We start from the raw sequence: 27,594 nt of genomic DNA, 5'->3' as shown, positions 1-27,594 counted from the left end.
AGATACATACAAGGAGGAAGGTAAAACATATATTGGTAAGTTTTTTATATTTTTCTGATATCTGAATCATATATATATATGACTGAAACTATATAAATTTTATATAGGTTTATAAACATAAACCTATAAAAATTGAACCTATATAAATTTTTTTTAATCACAAAGAAAAAAATTAAGACCTAAGATGGGTTTATAGGTTTCTGGTTTATTTCAGGATATTTTCTGTTAAAATGTGAATGAAGTTATCAAAGTAATGCTTGTGACTAAAAAAAGGAAAGTCTGTTCTTATAAAACAGTATCTGAATCTAGGCTGTTATAAAATTAGGCAGCTGAGACACCACAGTCAAGCTATCACTTTTATGATTAAATCATAGGGTAAGATATTCATACAACACAGAAGACTCTTTAAAGTAAATTGCCTAAAAAGGGTAAGTTCAATCTTTTTATATATTCCCTATGTTTGAGATTTTTATCTCTTACCTGGCCAAGTTTAATGCCCACTATCTAACAAGTTCTCAGGTAGCCGTCTCCTTACCAGTATGGCTATCCTTCTGGGTTGTTTTCCCTTTTTTTTTTTTTTTTTTTTGGTGGGCAGCAAAGCCAAGTTTATTGAATGATAGTATAAAGCTCCCGAAGTGGGAGGGCAACTGAGAGGGTTGCCTCCTGGGTTGTTTTCCAACCACGTAGTCAAGATTCCTGTCTCTATTATAGGAGTTACTTTACTTTGTTAATTATCTGCTTCATACATTCAGCTCCAATCAGGGAAGAAATATTTTATTCATCTTTCAACCAGTGAAGCCTAACAAAATGCTTTGCACATAGCAAGTATATAGACACACAAAATTTGCTGGGTGGCTACACAGAACGAGTGGGCTAGAAATTACTTTATATTTCAGAATTCAGAGAAAGAGACCAGCATTAAAAGGCCTAAGACCAAAAACATATCATTGCAGACTGAATTCAAAGAACCATTCTATTTCTTCACCTTTAAAAAAATTAAAATTTCAAAATAAGAACCAATGTGAAGAACATGACCAAATAAGTAACAACTGCATTCAGAAACCTACATCTACAAAGAATACTTTAAAATGTGCCTCCAAAGGCACATTATTCCAATTTCCATTAAATACAGAGACTTTATGAAAACAAATCTAAAGCTATCCTATCATGGGGAGAGCTCTCCACCATTTGGTTATTTTAAAGTAATTCCAGGGGCGCCTGGCTGGCTCAGTCAGAAGAGCATGTAACTCTTGATCTCAAGGTCGTGAGTTCAAGCCCCATGTTGGGTGCAGAGATTACTTAAAAAAATAAAAAATAAATAAAATAATTTCAGTATTCATAGACTTCACAACTACTTATACTGTAAAATAAACACACTATATAAAGAAAACATAGACTGATAAAAATAATCTTACACCATTTCAATAAATTTCACAGGTTACTTTGTGTTGCCATTTTATTTAACAGCTGCAACATTTTACATTGCTTATGAAGTAGCTACTTCCAGAAGACTGATAATCTCCTTCACAGGGTATTTTTGGTTAGTACTACAGATGTGATTCAGTACGAACCATGTGACCAGTGGAGTAAAATTCTCAGTCTCTCCTAGCCTGAGACCTCAGATCCTGAGTTATAACCTTGACTTGGTCTTCAAGTTGAGATGCTTCATAAGTATTTTTCTTACATCAGGGTTATTTAGTGTAGTTTCTTTTTCTTGAGATATACAATGAGTGTTTTTGATACAAAAACATATACCATATAGAAATAAAAAAAGCATCAAAATAATGATTGTATTTTATATAATGTAAATGACAGGACTAACTAAAATATCCCCTTTACTTTTTTTTAACACAACGTACTTCTTAAAATGTTGCTGTTTGAAGAGGAAAGTTCTGTAACAGTTTCAAATACATAGAATTTAACTTATGCTAATATCCTGTTATAAAAAATAACTACCATATAAAGAATTTAAAATATGCAAAAGTAATTAGTTCATTAAAATGTATATTTAATACATTGGTGTCAATGAAAATATGCTGACTTGCCAAGAAAGTTCTAAGGTTTAAAGGGGAAGTTAAAAAAATCTGTTTCAGGCTTCATTTATTGCTACATAATGACTACTTCAAGGGTCATATGGCCTGTTGTCAATCACTCTTAGAAGTGGTAAATAAAGTGGGGTATATTTTGAAGGAAAGGAGGAAAAATAATGCACTGCAATACAAAAATATTACCTATTTATAAATTATTAGACTTATAAAACACATACCGAATCACGTATTCTTGCTATAAAAACAATGTACTTAAATATAGAAGCACAAAATTCTGAAGCACCCACAATTATTTTAAGAATACCCATTTAATCAAGAAAAAAAACCATATATATATATATATATAATAATTTGAGAAGGAAAAAGGCAAAATTCTGATTTTAATCCAAATAATCAGAGTTTATCTAATCATGGAGGTAGGTCTCCACTCCAATTATACAAATAAGTTATCTGTCTTACTCAAAGAATTATCATGTAAGACTAAGATCTGAAAACTGTGTCACTGAAATTCATTTTTAACAGACTTTAGAAACCAGCAATGTAACTGGCATATGTAACAGCTATTTCCCTCATAAGGTTACACCTGAAAAGAGCCTTCATTAAAGTCATTCTTGGCATAGCGAGGTATACATAAGTGCAGATACTTTGGCTTTGCATTTAAATAACACAGTAAATGCTACAAATTTATTAAAGACAGAAGAAATCCTTGTCTTTTTAGTACTTGTATTAAGTCAAAGGTTCAAAAACTGTGGGTCTCTTAATTTTAGAGATTTAAATATTGTGCTAATGATTTAAAAAGATCATTTCCTGCCTAAAAAGCAAACTTACGTGTTTCAAACAGCAAACATTTACTTTTAGTGTTTGTAGCATTTCAGCTTTAGTGAATTTAGTTTTAACAAATTAGTTTGCAATATATAATATGACTCGTATCTTTCACTAAAAAAGATTTTCTATAATGAAAAATACTAATTCTATTTCTAATGGTAAACTAGTAGAGTTGGAGGTCCCACCATGGATCACAGGGATTAGAGCACTATCAAGATCATTTAAATAATGCTGAGGAAGAAGCTGGCCTTCAGATCCTGCCTGAAATTCAACCTGGGGGGAAAAAAAATCTTGATAAGTCAACTCTAGAAAGTAAGCAATCTTGTTTAGCTCAGCAGATGAATATGAACTATTTTAAAATATCATTCATTTTAAGCATGTTAAGAAAATACTTGATATTTTACTCATAAAATGTTTCACATTCTCCTATATTTCTTTTATCTTCTATATAAATTATCATTGTCTCTCCCACAGATATCATAAAAATTGTTTAAATGCCACTACTTCATACTTTAGGTTTCTTCTCAACACACACATAAATATACTAGAGAACCAAGGTTTTAAATAATTACCAACATGATTTAAATAGAAACCAAAAAATCTATTTAAAAATATTTTGAATTTGTTGTTGCAAAAATATTTAACATTTGAATTTAATGTTGCTGGTGAAAATTACATTTTAATATATTTGACTAAAAATTTAACAGGGCTGCCGAAATAACAAATTATACTTCCTTGAAAAAGGAACTTTCAACAGTGAGATCAAAATATAAGTTCTTTACCAAAGAACTATGAGTTTAACACATCCTGACTGAAGAAAAGCAAATCCTCAGTATATGACCTCATTCATGTTTAGATTAACCATTCTAACGAAAAATTTGCTTTGAAATTGATTATATTGGATGTTGGAAATAGAAACGCACATTAAAGTAATACTAGAGTACCATTTTTCACCTATAAAATTCATAAATTTCAAAAGTTTGATTACATATTGCTTTGATAAAGATGTAGGGACAAGAACTTTCTCATACAAACTGTGGTATAAATACCTATTTGAGACAATCTGGTAATATCTATTGAGTACATACTTAGACCTGGCAATTCTACTTCTTAGAATGTTTGTTATACTCACACTTATGCAGAAGCAAAATATTGTGGATAGCCTAAATGTCAATCAGAGCATACTAAATTTACATAAAAACTAGTTAAATAAATTATGGTACATTTATATAATCAACAACTATGCAACTGTTAAAAAGAATATGTAGTAATATGAAATATCTCTAAAATATAAGATCTTAAAGAAGCATGGTCAAAAAAAGTAAGAGTAAAGGGGGAAATGAAAAGGACTTACATATTTACTTGCCTGTACATGCAAAAAATCACAGAAACTACAAAGAAATGGGTAACATTTGATTGCCTGACCAGGAAGGGTGGATGAGGAGTATGGGGACAGACTACAGGGTTGGGAGTCAAGAGTGGGAAGGAGATCTTTCCAGGGCTATTACCTTATACAGCTCTACTGGGAACCACTTACACTGTGGCCTGGAGTTAGTATCTCTAGAGGCTACCCATTACATAGATGACAACATGAATGTTGCTCTCTGGAAATGTTGGATAAGATGGTCCTATGATACACATACTTGTGAGATAACAGAAAATATATATTGTTCTCTACTTCTGGTTCCTGGTACATAGCTCTTGAGACCCATGTCATTTCTTAAGTGATAAGACCACTCCAAATATCTCGTTCTAATATTTGTATTTCACACCGTCCGTGACACAAGGCTCCTAGAACTCTTGTACATTCCTAAGTGATAAGAGCACTAGGATTATTTTTTGTTCTAATGAGGTGACTCTGGGTGGGCTCCTGGCTGGGGACTGGTCACCAGGAAGACCACGCTATAATTAGAAACTTTAGATTTTTCAGCCCTACCCCTCATCTTCCAGAGAGGGGAGAGAGGTTAAAAAATGGAGTTAAATTATGCCTAGATGAGGAAGTCTCCATAAAATCCCTATAGAGGGGGGTTTGGAGAGCTTCAGGCCAGCTAATACATCCATACCAGGAGGGTAACACACGCAGACTTCACTGGGACAGAGGTGCCTATGCTTGAGAACCTCCCAAACTTCACCCTATGTATATGTCTTCATCTGTATATCCTTTAATAAACTGGTTAACGTAAGTGTTTCCTCGAGTTCTGTGAACTGCTCTAGCAAATTAATTAAACCCAAGGAGGGGGTTGTTAGAAATTCTGACCTATAGCTGGTTGGTCAGAAGCATAGCCAATAACCTGGGCTTATGATCAGCGCCTGAAGGTATGTGGGGGCACGATCTTATGGACCGAAACCTTAACCTGTGGGATCTGATGATAGCTGGGTAGATAGTGTCAAAATTGAGAGAATTCCTGGATATCCTGCTGGTGTCCAAGAACTGCCTGGTGGAAGGGGGAAAACCTCTACATATTTGGGGACCAGAAGTGTCAGAAATGAAGTACTTTGTGTGAGTTGTAAAGGAGACTCACAGGAAAGAAAGACACAGTACGGAAGAACTGGTTTTTCCTTACATGGGAAGGAAAAAACTAAGTTTTTTCTTTTTTAACACTTTTGGACTTTTGTAATTTTAAATCATGTGACTATAAAGTCAGAATGAAAAAACTAAAAACCTCCTTATGTAGTGCAGAGATCAGCAAACTACAGCCTGTGAGCCAATCTGGCCCACCAATTATTTTTGTAAACAAAGTTTCATTGGAACATAGTGAGCTCCTTAGTGTCTATGGCCACTTGTGCACTATAATGGCAGGACTGAATAGTTTTGAAAGACATCATACAGCCCATAATGCCTAAATAATTTACTGTCTGGTCGTTTACAAAAAAGTTTGCTGACCCCTGTTGTGGAGAGTAAAGGTGAAAATGTAGAGGAAGTATATAGCACACACTGACGTTCAACAAATTTTAGTTCTCTTCATTCATCCCAAATAAAAGGTTAAAGAAGAAACTTGATTATTTTATATAGGATACGTTCATTTCAAAAATACATCACAAAAACATGTCTCACCATATCAGTGTCAATGGAAACTCTGAGGCCAATTTTATTCATCCCATTACTCTTTAGAGTTTTTAGGTGAGGGCACAGCGCAGCACTACAAGCCATGGCTATTTCTTTTGCAAACTGATAACGAGTTGCTGAAACAGACAAATCCTGGTCCTTTAGAAAGTAGAACACCTGAAATGTATTTAATTAGGAAATAAATCATGATTAAGATTAAAAGCAGCTTTAAAAATATAATTGCTACTTTCAATTCAACTTTATTAATAAAATTCCAATGTTACTGCCATGAAATCATTAGTTAAAAGCATTGTGTGTGGGACACCTGGGTGGCTCAGTTAGTTAAGGGTCTGCCTTTGGCTGGGGTCATGATCCTAGGGTCCTGGGATCGAGCCCCATGTTGGGCTCCCTGCTCAGCGGCGGGAGAGGGGGGCAGGGAGGTTCCAGCACACCCGCTTCTCCCTTTCCCTCTGCCTCTCCCCCTGCTGGTGCTCACCCTCCCTCTCTCTCTCTCTCAAATAAAAAAAAAATCTTTAAAATTAAAAAAAAAAAAACAATGTGTGTGTAAATATATATATCTTGATCTATAAGTAGTAAAAGCCTAAAACCAAAGATTATGGACTATGGCATGACTTAGCTGTTTTTAACTAAAATTAACCTGTAGCAACAAAAGCCCTATTAATTCAGTTTAGAGAAGTACACTAATGAGTCCACCCTATAACATCACCTTCCTGTGAGGACATCTTAATGAAGTTAAGATAAAACAAAGAAATAATGTTCTATAATTTCTTTTTTTTTATTAAAGATTTTATTTATTTATTTGACAGAGAAAGCACAAACGGGGAGCGGCAGGTAGAGGGAGAAGCAGGCTCCCCACTGAGCAGAGCCCGAATCATGAACTGAGCCAAAGGCAGATGCTCAGCCAACTGAGCCACCCAGGCAACCTGATGTTCTATAATTTTTTTTTTTTTAAGATTTTTTTTTTTTTAAGATTTTATTTGTTTATTCGACAGAGATAGAGACAGCCAGCGAAAGAGGGAACACAAGCAGGGGGAGTGGGAGAGGAAGAAGCACTCATAGCAGAGGAGCCTGATGTGGGGCTCGATCCCATAACGCCGGGATCACGCCCTGAGCTGAAGGCAGACGCTTAACCGCTGTGCCACCCAGGAGCCCCTTTTTTAAGATTTTATTTATTTACATGACAGAGATAGAGACAGCCAGCAAGAGAGGGAACACAAGCAGGGGGAGTGGGAGAGGAAGAAACAGGCTTCCAGCGGAGGAGCCTGACGTGGGGCTCGATCCCAGAACGCCGGGATCACGCCCTGAGCCAAAGGCAGATGCTTAACGACTGAGCCACCCAGGCGCCCCATGTTCTATAATTTCTATATCCTCTATAGTTTCTATCTTATACATGCATAAAATCACAGATAATACAGAAGAAATTAGTAAGATTGCCTGACCCAGGAGGCAGAGTGAGAAGGAATATGAAAGTAGACTAAGGGGTAGGGAGTCTATGATTTCACATCCTCTTAGTTTAAAAAAAGTTGGGGGGCGCCTGGGTGGCACAGTCGTTAAGCATCTGCCTTTGGCTCAGGGCATGATTCCAGCGTTATGGGATCGAGCCCCACATCAGGCTCCTCTGCTATGAGCCTGCTTCTTCCTCTCCCACTCCCCCTGCTTGTGTTCCCTCTTTCGCTGGCTGTCTCTATCTCTGTCGAATAAACAAATAAAANCCAGCGTTATGGGATCGAGCCCCACATCAGGCTCCTCTGCTATGAGCCTGCTTCTTCCTCTCCCACTCCCCCTGCTTGTGTTCCCTCTCTCTCTGGCTGTCTTTCTCTGTCAAATAAATAAATAAAATCTTTAAAATAAAATAAAATAAAAAAATAAAAAAGTTGGAACATGGAAAAATGATTTTCTTATGTGAATGCTAATTATAAACTAATATCTATAAAATGTCTTATTTTTTTAAAGGTTTTATTTAATTGAGGGGTGCCTAGGTGGCTTAGTTGCTAAGCATCTGCCTTTGACTCAGGGTGTGATCCCAGAGTCCTGGGATTGAGCCCCACATCGGGCTCCTCCTCTGGGAGCCTGCTTCTTCCTCTCCCACTCCCCCTGCTTGTGTTCCCTCTCTTGCTGGCTGTCTCTCTCCCTCTGTCAAATAAATAAATAAAATCTTTAAAAAAAAAAAGATTTTATTTATTTGAGAGAGAGAGTATGAGAGAGGAGAGGATCAGAGGGAGAAGCAGACTCCCTCCTAAGCTGGGAGCCCAATGTGGGACTAGACCCCAGGACTCCGGGATCATTACCTGAGCTAAAGGCAGTCACTTAACCAACTGGGCCACCCAGGTACCCCTATAAAATATTTTATTTGGGGGGTTGCCTGGGTGGTTCAGTCAGCTAAGCATCTGACTCTGGATCTCAACTCAGGTTTTGATCTTGGGGTCGTGAGTTTAAGCACTGCATTAAGCAGGCCTAGCGTGGAGCCTACTTTAAATAGAGAGAGAGAGAGAGAGAGAGAGAGAGAGAGAGAGAGAGGGAGGGAGAGAGAGAGAGAGAGAAAGAAAGAGAAAAGAAAAGGAAAGAAAGAAAGAAAGAAAGAGAAAGAAAGAAAGAAAGAAAGAAAGAAAGAAAGAAAGAAGAAAGAAAGAAAGAAAGAAGTTTGTTTTAATTTACATATATATTTTTGGTAAACTAAGAGAAAAATGAAAACAATATGGTCAAGTAACATATACTATACAAAGATGGCAATGTTGCCAAAACTTAACTGTAAGCTGGCTGGGAGTACCACCATACAATAAACTGAAATAATCTTATGGAAATCAAAATGTGGTATAAAAAAGCCAGTCTGGGGTGAAAATAAATGTGTGTTTCAAGATGTAATGTAAAAAGTATTAATAAGCTGCAATGAGAAATCTCCCAAGTTCAAAAAAAATAAGTCATATCCAAACACAATATGTAAAGGGAAGGAATCTTCTTTCTCAGTTACCTCAGTACACTTTACAGTCTTCTCATCGGTTTCAAAATCTGCTTCCAGTTTTATTTTTTCACTTGGAAATCCTTGTAATGATATTCCATCCACTGAACTAATAACACTATAGAATAAAACATAATACAGTAGTATCGATAGTACCAAAATGTTTTCTATGAAATGAATTATTAGTTTTGAACAAATAAGGAGAAAATATATGAAAACTATGTATTTATAGCACTAAAATAACTCAGTTATATACAAAATAATTAAAACTATAGTCCATTCATTTACCAAGATTTCTTGAGTGTGTAGTAAATTATATCTACTCTTTCATATGCCCAATTCAGACCTGAAGTTTAAAATGCCTTAGCTTCCTAGCAGAAAAGCTATCTCCTGAATTTTAAAAACTTTATCTTGGAATCCCTCAGCATTAGCCCTCTCTGTCCTTCTTTACTCCAGATCCTTTAACCAATCTCCAAAAAAGAAAGAAAATAGTAATTGAAAAGGAGTGTCAGTAATACTCTATAAGGCCTCTAATGTATATATTATTAAATTCAGTTGCTGTATTTACAGTGAATCAATAAAATACAGACTAAACATCCAAAGGGAATCCTTTACTTACGTCATAAAAATAGGTATGAAACAACAGAAAAAGTACATTGCCTTTCACAACCTTGACATCAAGGTCACACTGCTACACAATGCACATTTTATCACTGTCCCCTCCCAAAATGACCACACTTTAATAGTTTATATAGCATCCTGGCCAAGAAAATACACATAAGGCTGGTTAGGTACATGTTTGAAAAAAACAGACTACATTCATTAGTGTATAAACACTTTAATTAATGGTATAATTCTATATTTACTCATAAAATGTTAAATTTGTTAGCAGGATAGTTTTATCATTCCCCCTCCATCAAATCAATTACATTTTAGTAACAAAAAATTCTTACCCTTTGTTTCCTTTTTCTTCAGAATCTACCCAGCAGATATCCACATATTCTCTTAGGTCTACAGCATCAACTTTCCCACATGTAATTTTAAAGTCTTTTTGTTCTCGTAGAGCAAGCCGCAAGCCATCCATAGTCTCTGGCGTTATTTGTACCATTAAGCCATCTAATAATGAGGTATGTTTCACATTCCTTTTATTAAATATCAATTTATATGTCTAATCCATAAAATTTGCTATCAAAATATGTTCTGCCTAAGATATAAGTTTTACATCATCCGTTAAATAATCTTTTTTTTTTTTTTTAAAGATTTTATTTATTTATTTGACAGACAGAGAGACAGCCAGCGAGAGAGGGAACACAAGCAGGGGGAGTGGGAGAGGAAGAAGCAGGCTCATAGCGGAGGAGCCTGATGTGGGGCTCGATCCCGTAACACCGGGATCACGCCCTGAGCCGAAGGCAGACGCTTAACCGCTGTGCCACCCAGGCGCCCCCCGTTAAATAATCTTAATGATTGTTTTCTACTAGGAAATATGAAAAATATTTCAAAGTTAAGGATTCTCTTTTTTAAAGAAAACAGTTAAATAATGGTGAGATTTTTCATTACCAACTGTAATGAAATTACTGATGCCACACTGCTGTTTTATAACAACCAGCTGTAAAACTAGACAAAATGTATGGGGCAATTGTTTTCAGGTACTGAAGAAGAGGAAGTGCAATACTGTGATTCCTAGAGGAAAACTCAACAGGTAAGCCTACAACTGCCCAAGCTCTTTGCTTCAAGACAATTTCTGCATGGTGACCCATTAAACTACCATGGCCACACTGGGCTGAGAAATCAGAGATAAGTTTGGGGAAGCCTGGAATCTGGGGTCAAGACACTGAAGAGGAAGGCACCGTAAGACTGTATATAAGGGTCCCTTTGAATCCTTGGACTAGAATTGGGGACACGTTAATAGAGTAAAACTAGATGAGGCCTAAGAGAGAATGGCTATTAGGATTAGGAACAGAACAGAGATACCAGAAATCAAGCAATGCTGGGGGATATTGACAGTCTGGACCAACCACGGTAGAGAGACCTTACGAGCACCTCACTAATTTATACTGTGGCAAAGCAAAAACAAAGCCCTTATAAAATCTGTAGGCAAAATGGATTTAGAAAATGAGTCCTATCAGACTGTAAACACCTTAGGAGTTCCACAGATCCATCTGTTAGCAAAGTGAAAAATACAGACTACACAAGCTCAACATGATATGCCATGAAAATGCCTGTGTAAACATAAATAAGCCTTCTTCAGAAAAGCTAATAGAATCTAAGTCTCTAAAACATATTAACAATGACAAATACATAATCAAAAATTACCACAGAGAACTAAAGAAAATGTGAGCCTCTATAAAACTGAAACCAACCATGAGACGGATAGCCAAGACAGTGGATTAAATATACACATACTTTGAAACATCTATTCTAAAATGTATTCAAAGACCTAAAGCAAAACATTCAAAAAATGAAAAGCAAATACTGGCTAAATAAATAAACAGATTTTAAAACTCTTAACAGAGAAATAGAAACTGAAAAAACCCAAAGGGAAATTCTAGAACTGAAATGTATAACCTGAAATTGAAACCTCAATGGATAGGCTTAATAGCAGATTGAAGACAAGAAAAAGACTCAGAGAACATGAAGAAAAGTCAATAAAAATTTTCCAATCTCAAGAACCTAGAAAGGGACGCCTGGGTGGCTCAGTCAGTTAAGTGTCTGCCTTCAGCTCAGGTCATGATCCCAGGGTCCTGGGATCAAGTCCCACATAAGGTTCCTTGCTCAGCAGGGAGCCTGCTTCTCCCTCTCCCTGCCCCTCTGGCTCTTATGCACACTTTCTGAGACTAATAAATAAATAAAATCTTTAAATAAATAAAGAACCTAGAGAAAAATGAAGAAAAATAGAACATCAAGGACCCAAGGAATGGTATAAAACAGATATATCTATAAATACAAATATAGATATACATATGCATATATACATATATAAATATATAGATATCTCCCAGAAGAAAAAGACTGGGATATAAAAAAATTAATAATGGTAAGAAATTTCCCAAATCTGATGAAAATATTGACACACATATCCAAGAAGCTCCATAAATACCAAGCAGGAGAAATACAAAGAAAACCACATTAAGGCATATCACAGTAAAACTGGTGAAAACCAAAGATAAAGAGGGTATCTTGAAAACAGACTGGAGAAAAGTGCACATTAAATACAGGGAAAGAAATGTAAAAAATTATACTGAATTCATTAGAAACAAGGGAGGCCAAAAGATGAGATGACATCTTTAAGGAAAATAAAAACTTTCAAAGAATTCTACATCTAGATGTACATCCTTCAAAACTAAGAATGAAATAAGGACAGCTTCAGATAAAAGAAAGCCAGCCAACTTATATTACAAAAAATTCTTCTGACTTCTTGTATTTGCGCCAACATATAAAGAGCCTGGAAGTTGTCACTTCCGTCCTCACAAGACAAATGTTGAACAAATTGAAAATGAACAACTCTTAGATCAGAGAACTGAGGTCCTAGGGCAAACTCATTCTCTCTCCCCAAAATAATAAAATCTTTAAAAAAAAAAAAAAACCCGACAAAAATGTCACTACAATGACACATTTACAAAAAAAAAAAAAAGTTTTTATTTATTTATTTGAGAGAGAGCAAGCACACGAACAAGGGTTAGGGGCAGAAGGAGAGAGAGGGAGGAGCAGACTCCCTGCTGACTAGGGGAGCCTGACACAGGGCTTGATCCCAGGACCCTGAGATCTGAGCTGAAGGCAGACGCTTAACCGACTAAGCCACCCAGGTGCCCCAGCAAATTATTTTAAATAAGAGTTCAGAAGTGCAGCTGGTTATAAAATAAAAATACAGAAATCAATGAATTTCTATACATCAAAATAGATAAAAATTTTAATTTAAAAAGATACATTTACATCAGCAATAAAATCTATGTTACAGAAATAAATCAAAAGATATGTGGGGCATATGGGTGGCTCAGTTGGTTAAGCATCAGACTCTTGATTTCGGCTCAGGTAATGATCTCAAGGTTGTGGGATCAAGCCCAGAGTCAGGCTCCATGCTTGGCTGGGAGTCTGCTTGGGATTCTTCTCTCTCTCTCTCCCCCTCTCCCCCTCCCCCCCACCTCTCTCTCTCCTCTCTCTCTCTCAAATAAATAAATCTTTAAAAGAAAAGATATGTAAGATCTATACAAAAACTACAAAATTCTATTTTTTGAAGATTTTATTTTTAAGTAATCTCTACACCAAGAATGGGGCTCGAACCCACAACCCTGAGATTAAGAGTCTCATTCCCTACTGACTGAGTCAGCCAGGTACCCTATAAAATTTTACTGAAAGACACTGAACATTTTCTAAATTGAGGATAGCCTATTTTTATGGATAGGAATGCTGAGAATGGAAAATATGCCAGTTTTTCTCAAAATTAAACTAGTGATTTAATGCAATTCCAATAAAAATTCCCATGGACCATTTAGAACCTGGCAAGTTGATCCTAAAATTAATATGGAAAATCAAAAGACTGAGAGTGGCCAAGACACTACTGAAAAAAGGAATAAAGTATGTGTGTGGCATGAGAGATGGGAAGACTTCCTATAAAGCTATGTTTAAGATAGTATGGAGGATGACATTAATGAAAAAGCAGACTTAAGAATCTCCAAAAATACTCTCCTCCAAAAGAACAATGAAACAGTAAGAAGAAACTTTTTTAGGACTCTGGAAATTAACCAAAGGCTTGCAGCAATCTGGGGAGTATTTATTTAAGAAAAATGGCTGGATCTTCATAAGAACAGCAAGTTTGTTCTTCGTGTCATTTTAACTTTCCTATTCCCATCCCCTCCTCTCTAGCTCAGTGGAAGCCTTAAAAACCAACAGCCTGGTAGCCACTGGAAATGGCAAAAGGAGGCTGGAGCTCCTTCAAAGCCTCATTATCAGAGAATTATCATTTTTTTAATGTCGAGTACTTTGCCCAGTGCAAAAAGTTTTTTCTCAGGGAGCATCTGTGAAAAACAATTAGAAGCCAATGATTAACATCTCAGCTACCTGTGGCCGCAGATAATAGGCAAACAATAGGCCAACCAAACACTTAAAAGGAAAAGTTGTGGAATGAGATGTCCATTAGGACTCTGAAAAGGTCTAACATATTTCTGGGAATTTAGAAGGCCACACACATGTACAATCCTGTATGCATACTGAGGGTGGGTGTATGCTAAAGAAATGCCCTAAGCTCTCACCTCAGACTGACTTTCAGGCTCTATACAGGCAGGAAGTGCAGGTTATGGCAGAGTTGTTATACTTAACGTAGGCCCAAATATTGACCATGTTCTCCTTCTTGAGCTGGGTAATGATTTCATGTAAGTTTGTGGTACTGTGCTTTGTAACTGACATACGTTCTTTTATAAGTATCAAATATATTTTAAAAGGAAATGGTAAACATCTTTACGTTCAAACAATCCTAAAGATGAAACTCATACCTTCAACTATGCTGGACTTAGCAAGAAATCCTGAAGATGTTTTTAGGGCTCCATTGAATACCACAAAACTTGCACCTGTCACTGATAAGAAAAATACATTTATGTTTTAACTTGCCTTTTTTTAATGCTATTTGGTATTTGTTCAATGTATAATGTGGAGCATGGCATATTTAAGTGCTTGATAAATGCCATGCCCATATCACTTATATTAGAAAGCTAACAAAAAAACAAACTAAACCAAATTAAGATAAAATATTGCATAAAGAATATGTAATGTTTGTATATAATAACTGATAGCTATTATACTACTTAAAATGTTTGTGTCTGTGTCAGTGGGAGTATGGGAAATCAAATATCCACCACTGGTAAGAGCATAAATCAGAGCAATCTCCATGGAAGACAACTTAATAATTACCTATTAAAATTATAAATACATATATCCTTTGACACACCAATTCTACAACCAGGAATTGCATATATACAAGGTTATTCATAGTACATTTTTATAAATAACCAAGAATTGGTAACAACTATGTCCATTAATGAGACATTAAATGATGTACACATATAAAGTGGAAAGTTACAGAAAAGGCAAGTTCTTTTATACTAACAGAACCATCTCCAAGGTGTGTTAAAAGAAAAAGCAAGGTGCAGAATGGGATATATGTTATGACTTGTTTAAAAAAGTGGAAGAAATTTGCTAAAAATTTTAAAAATCTTTTAAAATAAAAATTAAAAAGTGGAAGAAAGATGTGTGTGTGTTTGCTTAAATATACATGCAAGCAAAAATGTTTCTCAAAGGATATACAAAAAACTGATAACACTGGTTTGGTTGCCTGTGGGGAAAAGAAGAGGGTAGCCTTGGGGTCAAGGGAGGAAAGGAGATTTCACACTGTAGATACCTATACCTTTCAAATTTTATAATACATATAGAAACAAATATTAAATAGTTGTTACATTTTAATAACAAAAGTACTAATGACATATTAAGTAAAAAAAATACAAAACTGTAAATATCCAATATAAAACCATCTATTTAATAGATATATACTAATATAAGAAGGAAACACATTAAAATGTCCACAATGGCCATATCTTGGCACTTTTTTTCCTTTTACTACTTTTTAAAACATATTTTCCAAACTTACCAAATAAGTATACATTACCTTTATAATCAGAGGCTGCTAATTTTATTAGCGGCCAGAATGTCAGACTATTTTAAATATGTTATTTTAAAATGTATTAATTTTATGAAATACTCACTTCCATCTGTTAGGCCCTCTACTGTAAGGATTTGGCAATCACAGTAGTCACTGAGGCCATTCAGCCAGAACTGAGAGTAATGTCACTCACATATGCTACTCCACCATCTTTACCATTTCTATATCCCCAGCCACTTACAGTTTTATAAATCATTCTTCATCCTTATCCAGACTGTACTCCCCTAAGAGGAGTTGGAGCAGAGAGCAAACAAAGGTGACAAACACCTCATTCCAGAGAGAAATTACTGAAAATAAGATTCACACCATATGGGATAAATTAAACCTGAAGTACCAAAATAAATACAGTGTTTCAAGTCTTTAAACCTAATGTAGCCCAAGGAAAAAAATACAAATTAGAAGCAATTTTTAATCTATTGGCGTAGCTAAAATTTTAAAATTTTAAATCATATTGTATTATTACCATCAATTCAGCAAATAAGTAAAAAATATATATATACTTCCCCTTTAAAAGGAATTCCATTTATTGAGGTAGTTTTATAGATCAATACTAGGAACCAACACTTACCTTTTCTAGGATGGCCAGTGGCACTGTTGGCCTGTGTTTGATAAATGCCATCATTCTGTATACAGACTAGGTGAGAATCTGCTTCAGTACTAAAACTAGCTCCAATGCTAATGACATGCTCATTAGAAGAATTTATAACCTTCATTACCTGGGAAAAAACAACACTCATTTAGAAACACTACTAACATGTTATGTCTTTATTAGTTACAGTCATTCAAAGGGCCACATTTCTGACCAGCTTCATAATTATCAAGCTTTGGTCTGGACAACTCCCTGAGAATGTGATGGAAACAAATATTTTAAGATAAAATCACCTCAATTAATAGATAAAACAGTAAAGAAAAAGCTTAAAAAACAGTATCAAATCTGTTATTAGAGAACAAATCTAAAATTTCAAAAATATTTTTGCCATTATGTATTAGACAGTCCAATTCAAAACAAATTTAACACACTTTTAAAGATATCTTATGTTCAATAATTATCTTCAAAATCTGCATGAAGAAATTAGACTTACATCATTATATTTTTTCCGAGGTATTTTTATGCAGCTCTTCCCCATTTCCATATGAATCAATAGCTGATCTATATTATGCAAGGTGTACTGGTAATTTCGAAGGTCCTACATATAAAATAATAACATTTCCATAAACCTTAAACTATCCATAAGCATTTTACCCATTCATTAAATCCTTTTTAAGAGTATCCATCATTTTAAGACTTGTGATACATAACTATCAAAATGCCATCCAGAAAGCAGTACCAACTGAAAAAAACCAACTAATCCTTCCAACTACTCCACAACAGTAATAAAGAATATCATTCTCAGAAAGAATTCTGTAGTATTTGGGGATGATCTCCTCTTTCTAACTGCAGATCTTCCAAAATAGGTCTTCAAAGTAAACATGTATAAATAAAAGTGAGTCCACTACTTACTTTTCTATGGTTACAGATAAAACAATTACAGAAAAAAGAGGTGGAAAGGAACTTGAAATTATCTAATCCAATTCTTCCTATTACAAATGAGGAAACCTGGGCCACAATTTGCTCAAAATCACCAAACTGACTGACTTAGTATACTAACACTTTTGCTAACTCTTCAACAACTGTGTAGATCTCACATTACCTACATGTGAAAGCACTGCAGCAAAACAAAAGACAATTACAATCAGGTACACATATATTAGGAGATTTGTTCTAAAAAGCAATTCATTAAAAACAGAGCCCATTTCTGCAAAATAAATTAAGATATATTATAAATGAACATTCATTATACCAAAAATGCCAAATTAAAATAGGAAAATATAAATATGTAAAATATGCTAAATAAAAATTTAAAATAACAATGTAAAAATACTTAATAGTTTGATTACTCACAACAAGTAAGTTCATAATGGTGTGTCCTATTTCTCCGAAGAGAGGTTTTCGGCCTCTAACACTCGTTAGAGGAGCAGGATATGCTATACACAAGAAAGAAAAACTGGTTACTGTCAATAAAAACCCAAAAAAAGTCTTGAATTTATTACTTTTTATTCTCATTTCTCAAACATTATGGATAAATACTACCCAATCAGTTCTTTGGGGAAAGTGAGAGAGACATTAACCCCATAGTGTGTATCTATTGGATGTTACACTGAACTGTAAACTTTACATACACTATCTTATTTAAGCCCTAAAACAACCAGTAAGGCAAATATGTCTACTCCTACTTTACTAATGGGAAAGTAGAGATATATAGATTAATAAACTTGCTTATGGTGACTAAGTTAATAACCAGTGAAACAGATCTGAAATTTAAGCTTGCTTGATTCCAAAGCATTTCATCTTTTCATTATACATGTTGTTTTCACAAAAGGATAATGACAGGAAAATTATAGTAACTGGATAGAACCCTATAAAGTTCTGATAATTTAAAGAGAATTTTTAAAGAGAAATATGAAGAACTCAAAAATTTTAAGGCATGTATAATTAATGTTCAGTTGTGCGAATTTATAGATGGTAATAAACTTTTATAGTTCTTGGGTCAGCCTGATAAAAGGGGCACACAGAGTCAGAGAAGTCAGTGCAGAGAACTAGAAGGAACATGGAGTCTATCACCTAACTACTTTTCTCTTTCTTTAGGGCACTAGACATATTATTCACCAAAAAGGAAAAGATATTTGGTTTGCAATGCAGCAGAGATCCTGGAAAAAAAGGAAGGTGAAAAAAGGAAGGTAGGACATTTCTATAATGATAAAAAGCAGAAACCTTTTTAACCTTCAGTTCTCAGCCTAGGTCAGTAAGCAAACAAACCTCTCTCATACCTTTTACACTAATATATGTCCTTAAAATTCTAAGAAAATATATTATCTGACATCTATTTTTAAAATTTAATTCAGAGTAACTCACATCTTTGTTATTACCAACATATTTTTTAGTGTTTTGTTTTGTTTTTTAAAGATTATTTGAGAGAGAGAGAGAGAGCACAAGCAGTGGGGAAGAGCACAGGAAGAGGCAGACTCCCTGCTGAGCAAGGAGCCCGACATGGGGCTTGATTCCAGGACCCCAAGATCACGACCAGAGCCAAAGACTGATGCTTAACTGACCGAGCCACCCAGGCACCCCTATTTTTTAGTTTTTATTTTAAAAGGACAACTATGTTATTTAGAGGACAGAGGGTGCAGACTGGAAAAAAAAAAACATAGGACATTAGTGGTAAAAGACATTAAAATAAGATACGATTAAGATAAATGATGCCTTTTACTCCATCTTTTATGAATGAGGAACATCCTTTACAACTTGATTGAGGTAATTTATTTGAAACAGTATTTTCAAAAGGGTATGACTTAGAAAGACATTCTGTCAGAGTTATAAAGGACCTCATAAATCATCTAAGCCAACAGTGAATGGTATTCCAAATGGTCTCAATGTAAGTCTAGATAATCTAATTTCAGACCATTATTTTCAATCTTTAATCTTGGGACTCTAACTTTTGCCATTAAATCTTCCATACATACATTATCTCTAACAAACGCATATACACACACATCACATTTCCAAGTTTGTATCTAGAGGCATGGCCAACAATAACATCAAAATGTCAGTATATCTAAAATTCAGCAGTACCCAATGAATTCAAAAATAGCTAAGACTAATTAATTTCTATGTACAGGTTTCCTCCCAACCAAAAGTCTGCTTTATACCACTTTGCTTTTACAAAAGACCTATGTTAGTAACTGTTTTCACTAACTGAAAGAAATATGAAACAGATTGTTGTGTTTATGAAATGGTACTGGTTGGGGTGCCTGGGTGGCACAGTCAGCTGAACATTCAGCTCTTGGTTTCAGCTCACGTCATGATCTCATGGGTCTTGAGATGGAGTCCTGCATCTGACTCCATGCTCAGTGCGGAGTATGCTTGTGTTCCTCTCTCTGCCCGTCGCCTTCTCAAATAAATACATAAATCTTTGAACAACAACAAAAAAGAAATGGTAATGGTCTCTTGCTTTATGCCATTTTGGCATACAAAACGTTTCACAGGAATGTTCTACTTTTGGGTAGTGGGAAAAACCTGTATAATTGGTGATTTTTATCTTCATCATCACTAAACAGCTATCATAGCTTTGCAGCTCCAACTCCTGTGATCTTTTGAGAAGTCCCAGAAATTGCTCATGATTTTCCTTCTTTGTGAGAAAATCTAGAAGTGATACCAATATACTGGCCAAACTTATAAATTATATGTTCCATAATGACTTAAGATTATATATTGACCTAACTTTCCATAAAAATAGCATTCAAATATTTATAGCAAAGACAAAATATCAGGCTGAATGGATGAAACACCTGAGGCAAAATAAACTTTTATAAGCTCTGTAGTTTACACAGTAAAAAACCTGAGATGAAATTAAAATTTTGATACTTTTTACACAACAGTATCACATATTTAAATCCTAAATGGTGGGCTACCTGGCTGGCTCAATTGGTTAAGCATCCAACTCTTGGTTTCAGCTCAGGTCATGATCTCAGGGTTGTGAAATCAAGCCTGGAGCTGGGCTCCCCGCTCAGTGGGGAGTCTCAAAAAATCTCAAAATCTCAAAAGAAAAAAAAAAAAAAAAACCTAACTGGCAAAAACCTCCCCCACAAAATCAAAGAGTTTAATAAATTTGCCAAAGAGAGAGATTTATATCTTTCACTGAATTTGTCCACTTTGAAATATTTTATAAATTTTATAAATCTCCTCCATTTAATATTCCTCCAAGAAAATACCTATTTAATTATATTGGAATCAAATGCCTAAAACTTCATTAGATATAATTTACATGTAATAAATAAATAATTTCTTGAAAAAAAACTCAAGGATAAAGGGTGGGAATTCAAAAATTTTAACATTAAAAATGACTTCAACTTAGAAATAACCATACAGGGGCGCCTGGATGGCACAGCGGTTAAACGTCTGCCTTCAGCTCAGGGTGTGATCCCAGCGTTATGGGATCGAGCCCCACGTCAGGCTCCTCCGCTATGAGCCTGGTTCTTCCTCTCCCACTCCCCCTGCTTGTGTTCCCTCTCTCGCTGGCTGTCTCTATCTCTGTCAAATAAATAAATAAAATCTTAAAAAAAAAAAAAAAAAAAAGAAATAACCATACATAAACTGGGACCATTATTTCACAATCCTTCGTGTTTGGCTTTATGATGTACACAAATTCAGAGGGAAAATCATTTACCATCATAACAAAATGAACTCCCTACATACATGCTTTTAAGAAACCTTCTCAATGTCTTCTATATTTGGTTCTGAGATTTAAAAACAAAATTTTTTAAGGTAAGTTAATATAATTATGAACATTAAGAAACTTCATGACATACCAAGGTTGTCTAAACAATCATTTGGTAGTAGAGGAGGAATGTCTTGGAATTTTGAAAGTATATCAAAACAAAAGTAGTCCCCTTAAATCAATTAAACATCGATTTTAATGATATCCCTGAAATTCTTATTTTACATTTATTACATCTGAATCTATATGATTTAACTTATTATTCTAAAACTTACCTTTATATTCTGCACCCAGTCTCAACATTAAGCGCATAGGAAAAACCTTTGCCCAGGGAATCTCTAGCTTCTGAATAAGAATTCCACAAAGAAAAGGATTACTTGGTAACAGGAGATCATCAAGTTTCTGAAAAGTAGGTGTAATAAACAGAAATCCTCCATGATCCTTACTACCGAGAAAACTCTCAGTAAAAGTAATATTGTCCAAGTTTTCTATGTATTTTCCTGGAAATAAAATCATTAATAAAAAGAACTTAAGTTGTTTTAAAAGGCATTCTGAGTCTGAATGTTGCAGTATAAACTTTCTTAAATAACAGCAATGTGGATTTTTTTTTCTTATTTCCACACTTAAAGAAGCATCTATTGAATAACTTGTGTGCACAAAGCTCAGTTATTCCTGGAGGTTGGGAACTGTGAACAAAAATTTGAAAATGTTTCTAACCATAGGTGGTTTTAAATTTTTCTCTTTACTGCATGACCATGTGAAAATTCATCATGTCTCCCCCAGTCTTACACAGATAGGTATATAGACACGTATAAAATCAAGAAGGCAAATCTATTTCCATTTTTAAAATTAAAAAACTGTGTAAAAACACTAAGCACATAAAATGCTAGATTTAAGGAGACTGAAAATGATGACTAAGATCTTTTAAGAAATTAGCAATCTCTTCACAAAATAAATCTTTAGTACAGTTAGCATAGCCAAAAGCATAAATGCCTTTAATTAATTTACCTCCCCCCCACTCTGAACAGTTCAAAATAAAATGCTATACCTTTTAGAGCATCCTTATAGATGGTGATAAATAGTTTGAAGATGTCCTTTGGAATAGTATCTTCATTTGGCAAACATAATAACAGAATAATAATTTCTGCCTGTCCCAAGCCATGCAGTCCATTGGTTGAGAAGTACCAGTATTTGTCTGAGGAATCTTAAGTGATAAAAGCATACAACTATGAATGTCAACTTCTGTTAACCAAAGAAACTAATATAGTTGTCCTTTGCATGAAGCACAACTTTTCACATTTCTTATTTTCCCAGTTCTCCTCACAAAAAAAATTTTAAATTGAATTGTGTGAGATGAATGCAAAAAAGAGAAAAGATGAAAAACTATCTTATGGAGTCAATTAATAAATAACACTAAAATAAAAATAAAAATAAAAGATGCACTAATATGCTGAAATGTAGTGGGTAAGAATCAAGTTTGTTTCAGAGAATGAAAAACTGAGAGATTCATTGATAAGTACTGAGGATTATTTACTTCCTTACTTTTAATTAGGTCACATGTCACTTACTTTAAAACTATCTTTATTGCTACTAAATCAAGATTCTTGCTTAATTAGCAAGTTTTAATTTATCTAAAAGCTGTATGAAATACAGTCAATTGTATGATGAGCATCAGGTATAGCTAGGAGCCCACATCCTTAACCTAGGACTAAATGAAGAACACTAGTAAAAATCTTTAAGCTTTCAAGTCCCACTGAATATACATTTGCAAAATCTATATTCATATGTGGCTGACAAATCAACATCCAATGCTGCTTACTTTTCATGGTTGCCAGTCAAAATTTAATTAATTTCAGGAATCCTACACACCAATTAGGCAAAGAAAGATCAATCATTACTTACAAAATACTAACTTGACATTCACCAGTAGATTAGCATTTAGGACAAATGTAACAGGACGAAAACTTTTTCCTTCAAGAAGCAAAATGATCTGCTCATGAGATGGGTGTTCCTCTACTACAGCCACTATCATGAAAGTAATATATTAGTTAGAATATGACTTCCTGTTAAATATGCTTGCAATAAAAAAAACAGATTTATAAATCCATCAATGGCTTGATCAAAATTTAATAACAAAAGCAAATCCATTTCATAAAAATCAGTTAATACCCTACACAACTATGACATACTCATTTTTACTTTTCTACTCACATAAAGATACTAACACTGTAATACATATAAATCCTGATATATTATATACAGTATATATGCAAATATGTTGATTAAATAGCATATTTATACAATTTTAGCCCCTGTACAATTTTAAAACAAGCATTTTTTGTAAATTAGATTCCAGACTGCCAGCCACTCCATAAATTCTGAACTTTACAACTCTTAAAGTAGTCTAGACTCAGGCTGTACATACCACTTGCTGCCATATGCCCTATGTCACTGACCAAGTGTCAAAAAAGGATCTTGACAATCAACAGGAAAATATGTATGGCATGTGAAGTATAGGGCTTAAGGTATTTCTGCCATTATAGCTAGGTTCATGAAATAGCTCCCAGTGACAGAACAGAGATCCTAAACTTCATTCCCCTATATTATCATGCACAGAACATAATCATTTCAGGTTGAGGGACGCAGCATAATGCCTGGGGTGACAAAGCTGTATTCCTAAGGAACTACTCTGAGGTGGGAGCTAGCCAGAATCTCCAGCTTGAAAAGGACCTTAGAGATCAAATAAGCTCTCATCTTTTACATAGGAAACTGAAGCCCAAAGAGATTCAATCACATGCTTCAAGTCACAGGTGTATTAAGTAGATGAGAAACTAAAATTCCTAGCTTTGCTGTCCAATCCAATACTCTCTTCATCAGGCACTTTGCTCCTTCAAAAAAAAAAAAAAAAAAAAAAAAGGTATGGAGTGGGGACGCTGAGAAAAAAATGATATGGAGTTAAAACTCTAATACAACGGAAACATGTTCAGGATTAAGTGTACGAGTTTCCCTGCCAAACTAAACTTTTGCCTCATTCTAAATTAGGAACTCAAGATGAGATAAATGAGTCATATTCATTCAACTCAAAAGTTCAGATCTTTTTAGAATTTGGTTTCACATAACAAGACTTTTTGTAAACTAAAGATACCAAACTGTAGTACATATTTCAACCAAATTGTCTCAGCTTAAAATATGCATTTCATACATAACAAAATTCACCAATACATTCTTTCAAAAAAAAAAAAAAAAGGAAGCAAGGAAGGAAGAAAGAAAAAGAAAGAAAGAAAGAAAGAAAGAAAACCCTCTTTTTAAAATTTAAATAACTATTTATCCTACCTGATCCCTTTTCTCCAGATGCAACCAGAAGAGGGGGCAAACTGTCCTCATCATTAGGTAGAAGACTAAGCTTATTGCAAACATTCTTGTCAATACCACACAGTAACCTATAATCTGAAGTACTAGCAACAGGTAAATTGCTGTGAACTAAGACACCAGTAGGACTAGGTGGTCCCTCAACTTCTGCAAAAACATCATCATTTAGTGTAAAAGAACAAGAAGTAGGTAATCCCTCGGTTCCTGTGTTTATAGGCAGTTTTTCCGCAGATGGAACCTGAGAAATAGGACTCCGAATTATCTCATTTCTTGTAATATCTCCTATCTCATTGTTTGCTTTTTCCACTGTAGTAGAATGGGCATGATCCATTGTGTTTACTGTCTGTAAGATATGGAATTAAAAAGAAAAAAACCATCAGTTTATATTCTCTGTTCAACTGTGAAATGTTGATCTCTATAGCCAAAGATACCTTTTTAATAATAAACAAAACCAAAATGGCCTCAGAAACTCTTCAAAAGCCAAATTTGCCAAGAAACAGTACCATTTTGTTCCTTTAAATTCAGAAGAGTAAAGTTGAGCTTTACCATATCATATACTTGAGTAGGTCTTAATGACTTAAAAGGAGGCAAGGAGAACTTCAGTATCCTGTACCATTATCACACAGTAAGCAAACTTAGTTTAACCCAACTCCCCTTCTGACAACAGCCAAAAAGCCTTGAGTCAGGAAAGGTAGCAAGGGACAGATCAGGGGGCAAGGCAGGAAGGGGAATGGTTAGGAAGCAGAGTGGTAGGTGTATTCCTCAATAGTAACCACTAATAAACACTTCAAGCCAGCTTCAATAAAGCCCCTTTCTTTTTAAACTGGCCAAACCTGAGTTAGTATTAAATGAGAAGTATTTATGAACTCAAGTAAAACTTATTAGACTGTTTAGAACTTTCATTTTGTTAAAATATCAATTGAGGGTAGTAGGTGCTTGTGGTAATTAGGGCTATTTGTAAATTCTAGCTCATGAACCCTGAAAAACAGCATACGTTTATATGGTATGTGAAACAGAGCAGGATACATACCGAACTTGTCTAATGTGCGCACCCAGGATAAACCAGGTAACTGGTACAGAGTAGACGCTCAATAAATATGTTTACTGAATAAAAGCATTCTCGTTTCATGTATGAATACTTGCTTCTATGAATATTTTACTACTTTACAATGAAAGTTCTTAGTGGGCTGGGATTCTATATTACATATCTTTTATTTAACATTTAGCACATTTGTGTAAATGCAAACATAAATACCACTATCAGATACTTTACTGAATGCCTGAAAATCATTAAACAAATATTAGTCTAAATTAAATTACTAAATCTCAGTTCTATTTCCTTATACCAGGGGTTCTTAAAATGTGGGTCAGGGTTCTCTGAGGTCCCCAAGACCCTTTCAGGGAGTCAGTGAGGTCTGAGGATTTTCTTCATATAATTTAACCAAAAAACAACATATCACAACAGATGCAGTGTAGAAGCAGACATGAGAATCTTTTATTAAGCCAGACATCAAAGAATTTTGCAAAAATGTAAAACAATGTTATTCCTCTCACTAAACTGTTTTAAAATGTCTCATAAAATATTTCTATTAATAAACATTAATTTTTAAATTAATTTTTAATTTTTTCAATTTTAATTTAATTAATTAAATGAATTTATTTATTTATTTTTTTAAGTAGGCTCCATGCCCAGCATGGAGTCCAGTGCAGGGCTGGAACTCACGACCCTGAGATCAAGACCTGAGCTGAGATCAAGAGTTGGACACTCAGGGGCGCCTGGGTGGCACAGCGGTTGAGCGTCTGCCTTCAGCTCAGGGCGTGATCCTGGCGTTATGGGATCGAGCCCCACATCAGGCTCCTCCGCTATGAGCCTGCTTCTTCCTCTCCCACTCCCCCTGCTTGTGTTCCCTCTCTCACTGGCTATCTCTATCTCTATCAAATAAATAAATAAAATCTTTAAAAAAAAAAAAAAAAGAGTTGGACACTCAAACAACTGAGCCACCTAGGCACCCCACACAATTTTAATATAGTATTTATTACTAGGTATAACCCACATAATCTATAGCTCTTTGAAGTTCTCAATAACTTCTAAGAGCATAAAAGGGTCCTGAGACCAGTAAGTTTGAGAATCATTACCTTAAACTGACATTAAAAAAGGTAAAATCTAAAATACATTCACTACATCATATATTTGTCATTTTAGGAAGCTCACAGCATTAAAAAAAAAAAGTACCCCAAAAATCACACTACAAAATATACTTAAAATAAAATGTTATTAAATTAACAAGTCATTCTTTAGATTCCTTACCAAGGGCATATCAGGTAAGAGAGGACTCATGTCTTCAGAACATTTTTTACTTCCAGATGATAATTTTGTTGTATCTGCAACTTCACCATTGGGCAGTATACCATCTGCAAACCATACTCTCTTCTGTTCTTTGGAGCATAATCCTAGAATCAGTTAAAAAGTAAAGCACTTGAATTTGGTCTACTGCAAGGATTTAATACTAAATCAACTCGGAAATGTTTTCAAAACCTTTTTGCTATCCACTGACAAGATCTGCCTTCTCAGGGCTGCAAAGGCCTAGAGAAGCGGCCTTTTGTGATTCATCTAGCTGGAATGGAAGTCTTTTCCCAATTTATACAAAAGGCAGGAGTAACTCTAGGAATCACATACGCAGAAAAAGAGTGGACAGGAGAGGTTATATCTTTAAGACACTGGGAGCAGATTTAAAGCCTGTACTACTAAGTAGTGAGTGAAGAATGAATAAAATTTAAAGACTACGGCACAAGGTGGAAAAATGTAGACCGGAGCATGACAGATAAGCAAAGAAAAACATGCAAAGAACAGAAAGAAGTATAAAAAGTCTAAAAAAGTAAACAGAATCACTTGTTCATCAGAGGTCATTTTATTAAAATTCTTTATTTAAAATAGGTCATTTCTTATTTTTAATGTACTTAATAAGAGAAGCATGATATTTTTTGTTCTTATAATGTGGATATTGAACTTTATTAATATTTTCCTCCCAAATTTGGAGGAAATAACTAGATACCAGCATAAATATGTGTTCTCTTTTGTTACAAAGCATCCACAGAGGAAGGTTATAAAAACAGCTGCCAGACAGTTTTAGGACAATATAAAAATCAAAGGATCAACATCTACCTTCCAGAATATAATATAGATTAACATTGAGAAAATTGGAATTACATACAATTTTTGCAATATGGGTAGACATACTAAGTAAGGTATCTTTCATATATTTGCAATACTTTTATAATTTAGTAATTTGGATGTCAATGTAAGAGAA

General features: G+C 34.6%; 1 protein-coding gene across 8 annotated transcripts in view; it reads right to left on the bottom strand.

Annotated features, from left to right (window-relative positions):
• Positions 1–1,429: 1,429 nt before the first annotated feature.
• The window catches only part of ZFYVE16 (zinc finger FYVE-type containing 16), a 49,242-nt gene continuing 23,077 nt past the window's right edge, over positions 1,430–27,594 (bottom strand). For 6 of the 8 annotated variants that reach the window (XM_011220979.3, XM_034656436.1, XM_019796389.2 and 3 more), the window contains 13 exons: positions 26,595–26,737; positions 24,251–24,629; positions 22,820–22,942; positions 21,966–22,121; positions 21,193–21,417; positions 17,545–17,627; positions 16,685–16,789; positions 16,171–16,318; positions 14,383–14,463; positions 9,850–10,012; positions 8,909–9,014; positions 5,929–6,096; positions 2,985–3,146 (listed from right to left, as the gene is read on the bottom strand). In XM_011220979.3, the coding sequence (XP_011219281.2) occupies positions 2,985–3,146; positions 5,929–6,096; positions 8,909–9,014; positions 9,850–10,012; positions 14,383–14,463; positions 16,171–16,318; positions 16,685–16,789; positions 17,545–17,627; positions 21,193–21,417; positions 21,966–22,121; positions 22,820–22,942; positions 24,251–24,629; positions 26,595–26,737 (2,042 nt within the window). The other 2 variants (XM_034656437.1, XM_034656438.1) reach the window with 2 other exon arrangements.

The sequence above is a fragment of the Ailuropoda melanoleuca genome, chromosome 3 (assembly GCF_002007445.2).
Source record: "Ailuropoda melanoleuca isolate Jingjing chromosome 3, ASM200744v2, whole genome shotgun sequence".
In the NCBI taxonomy this organism is placed as follows: Eukaryota; Metazoa; Chordata; class Mammalia; order Carnivora; family Ursidae; genus Ailuropoda; species Ailuropoda melanoleuca.
The sequence above is the reverse complement of the archived record's forward strand: the minus strand, read 5'-3'. Positions and strand labels throughout refer to the sequence as shown.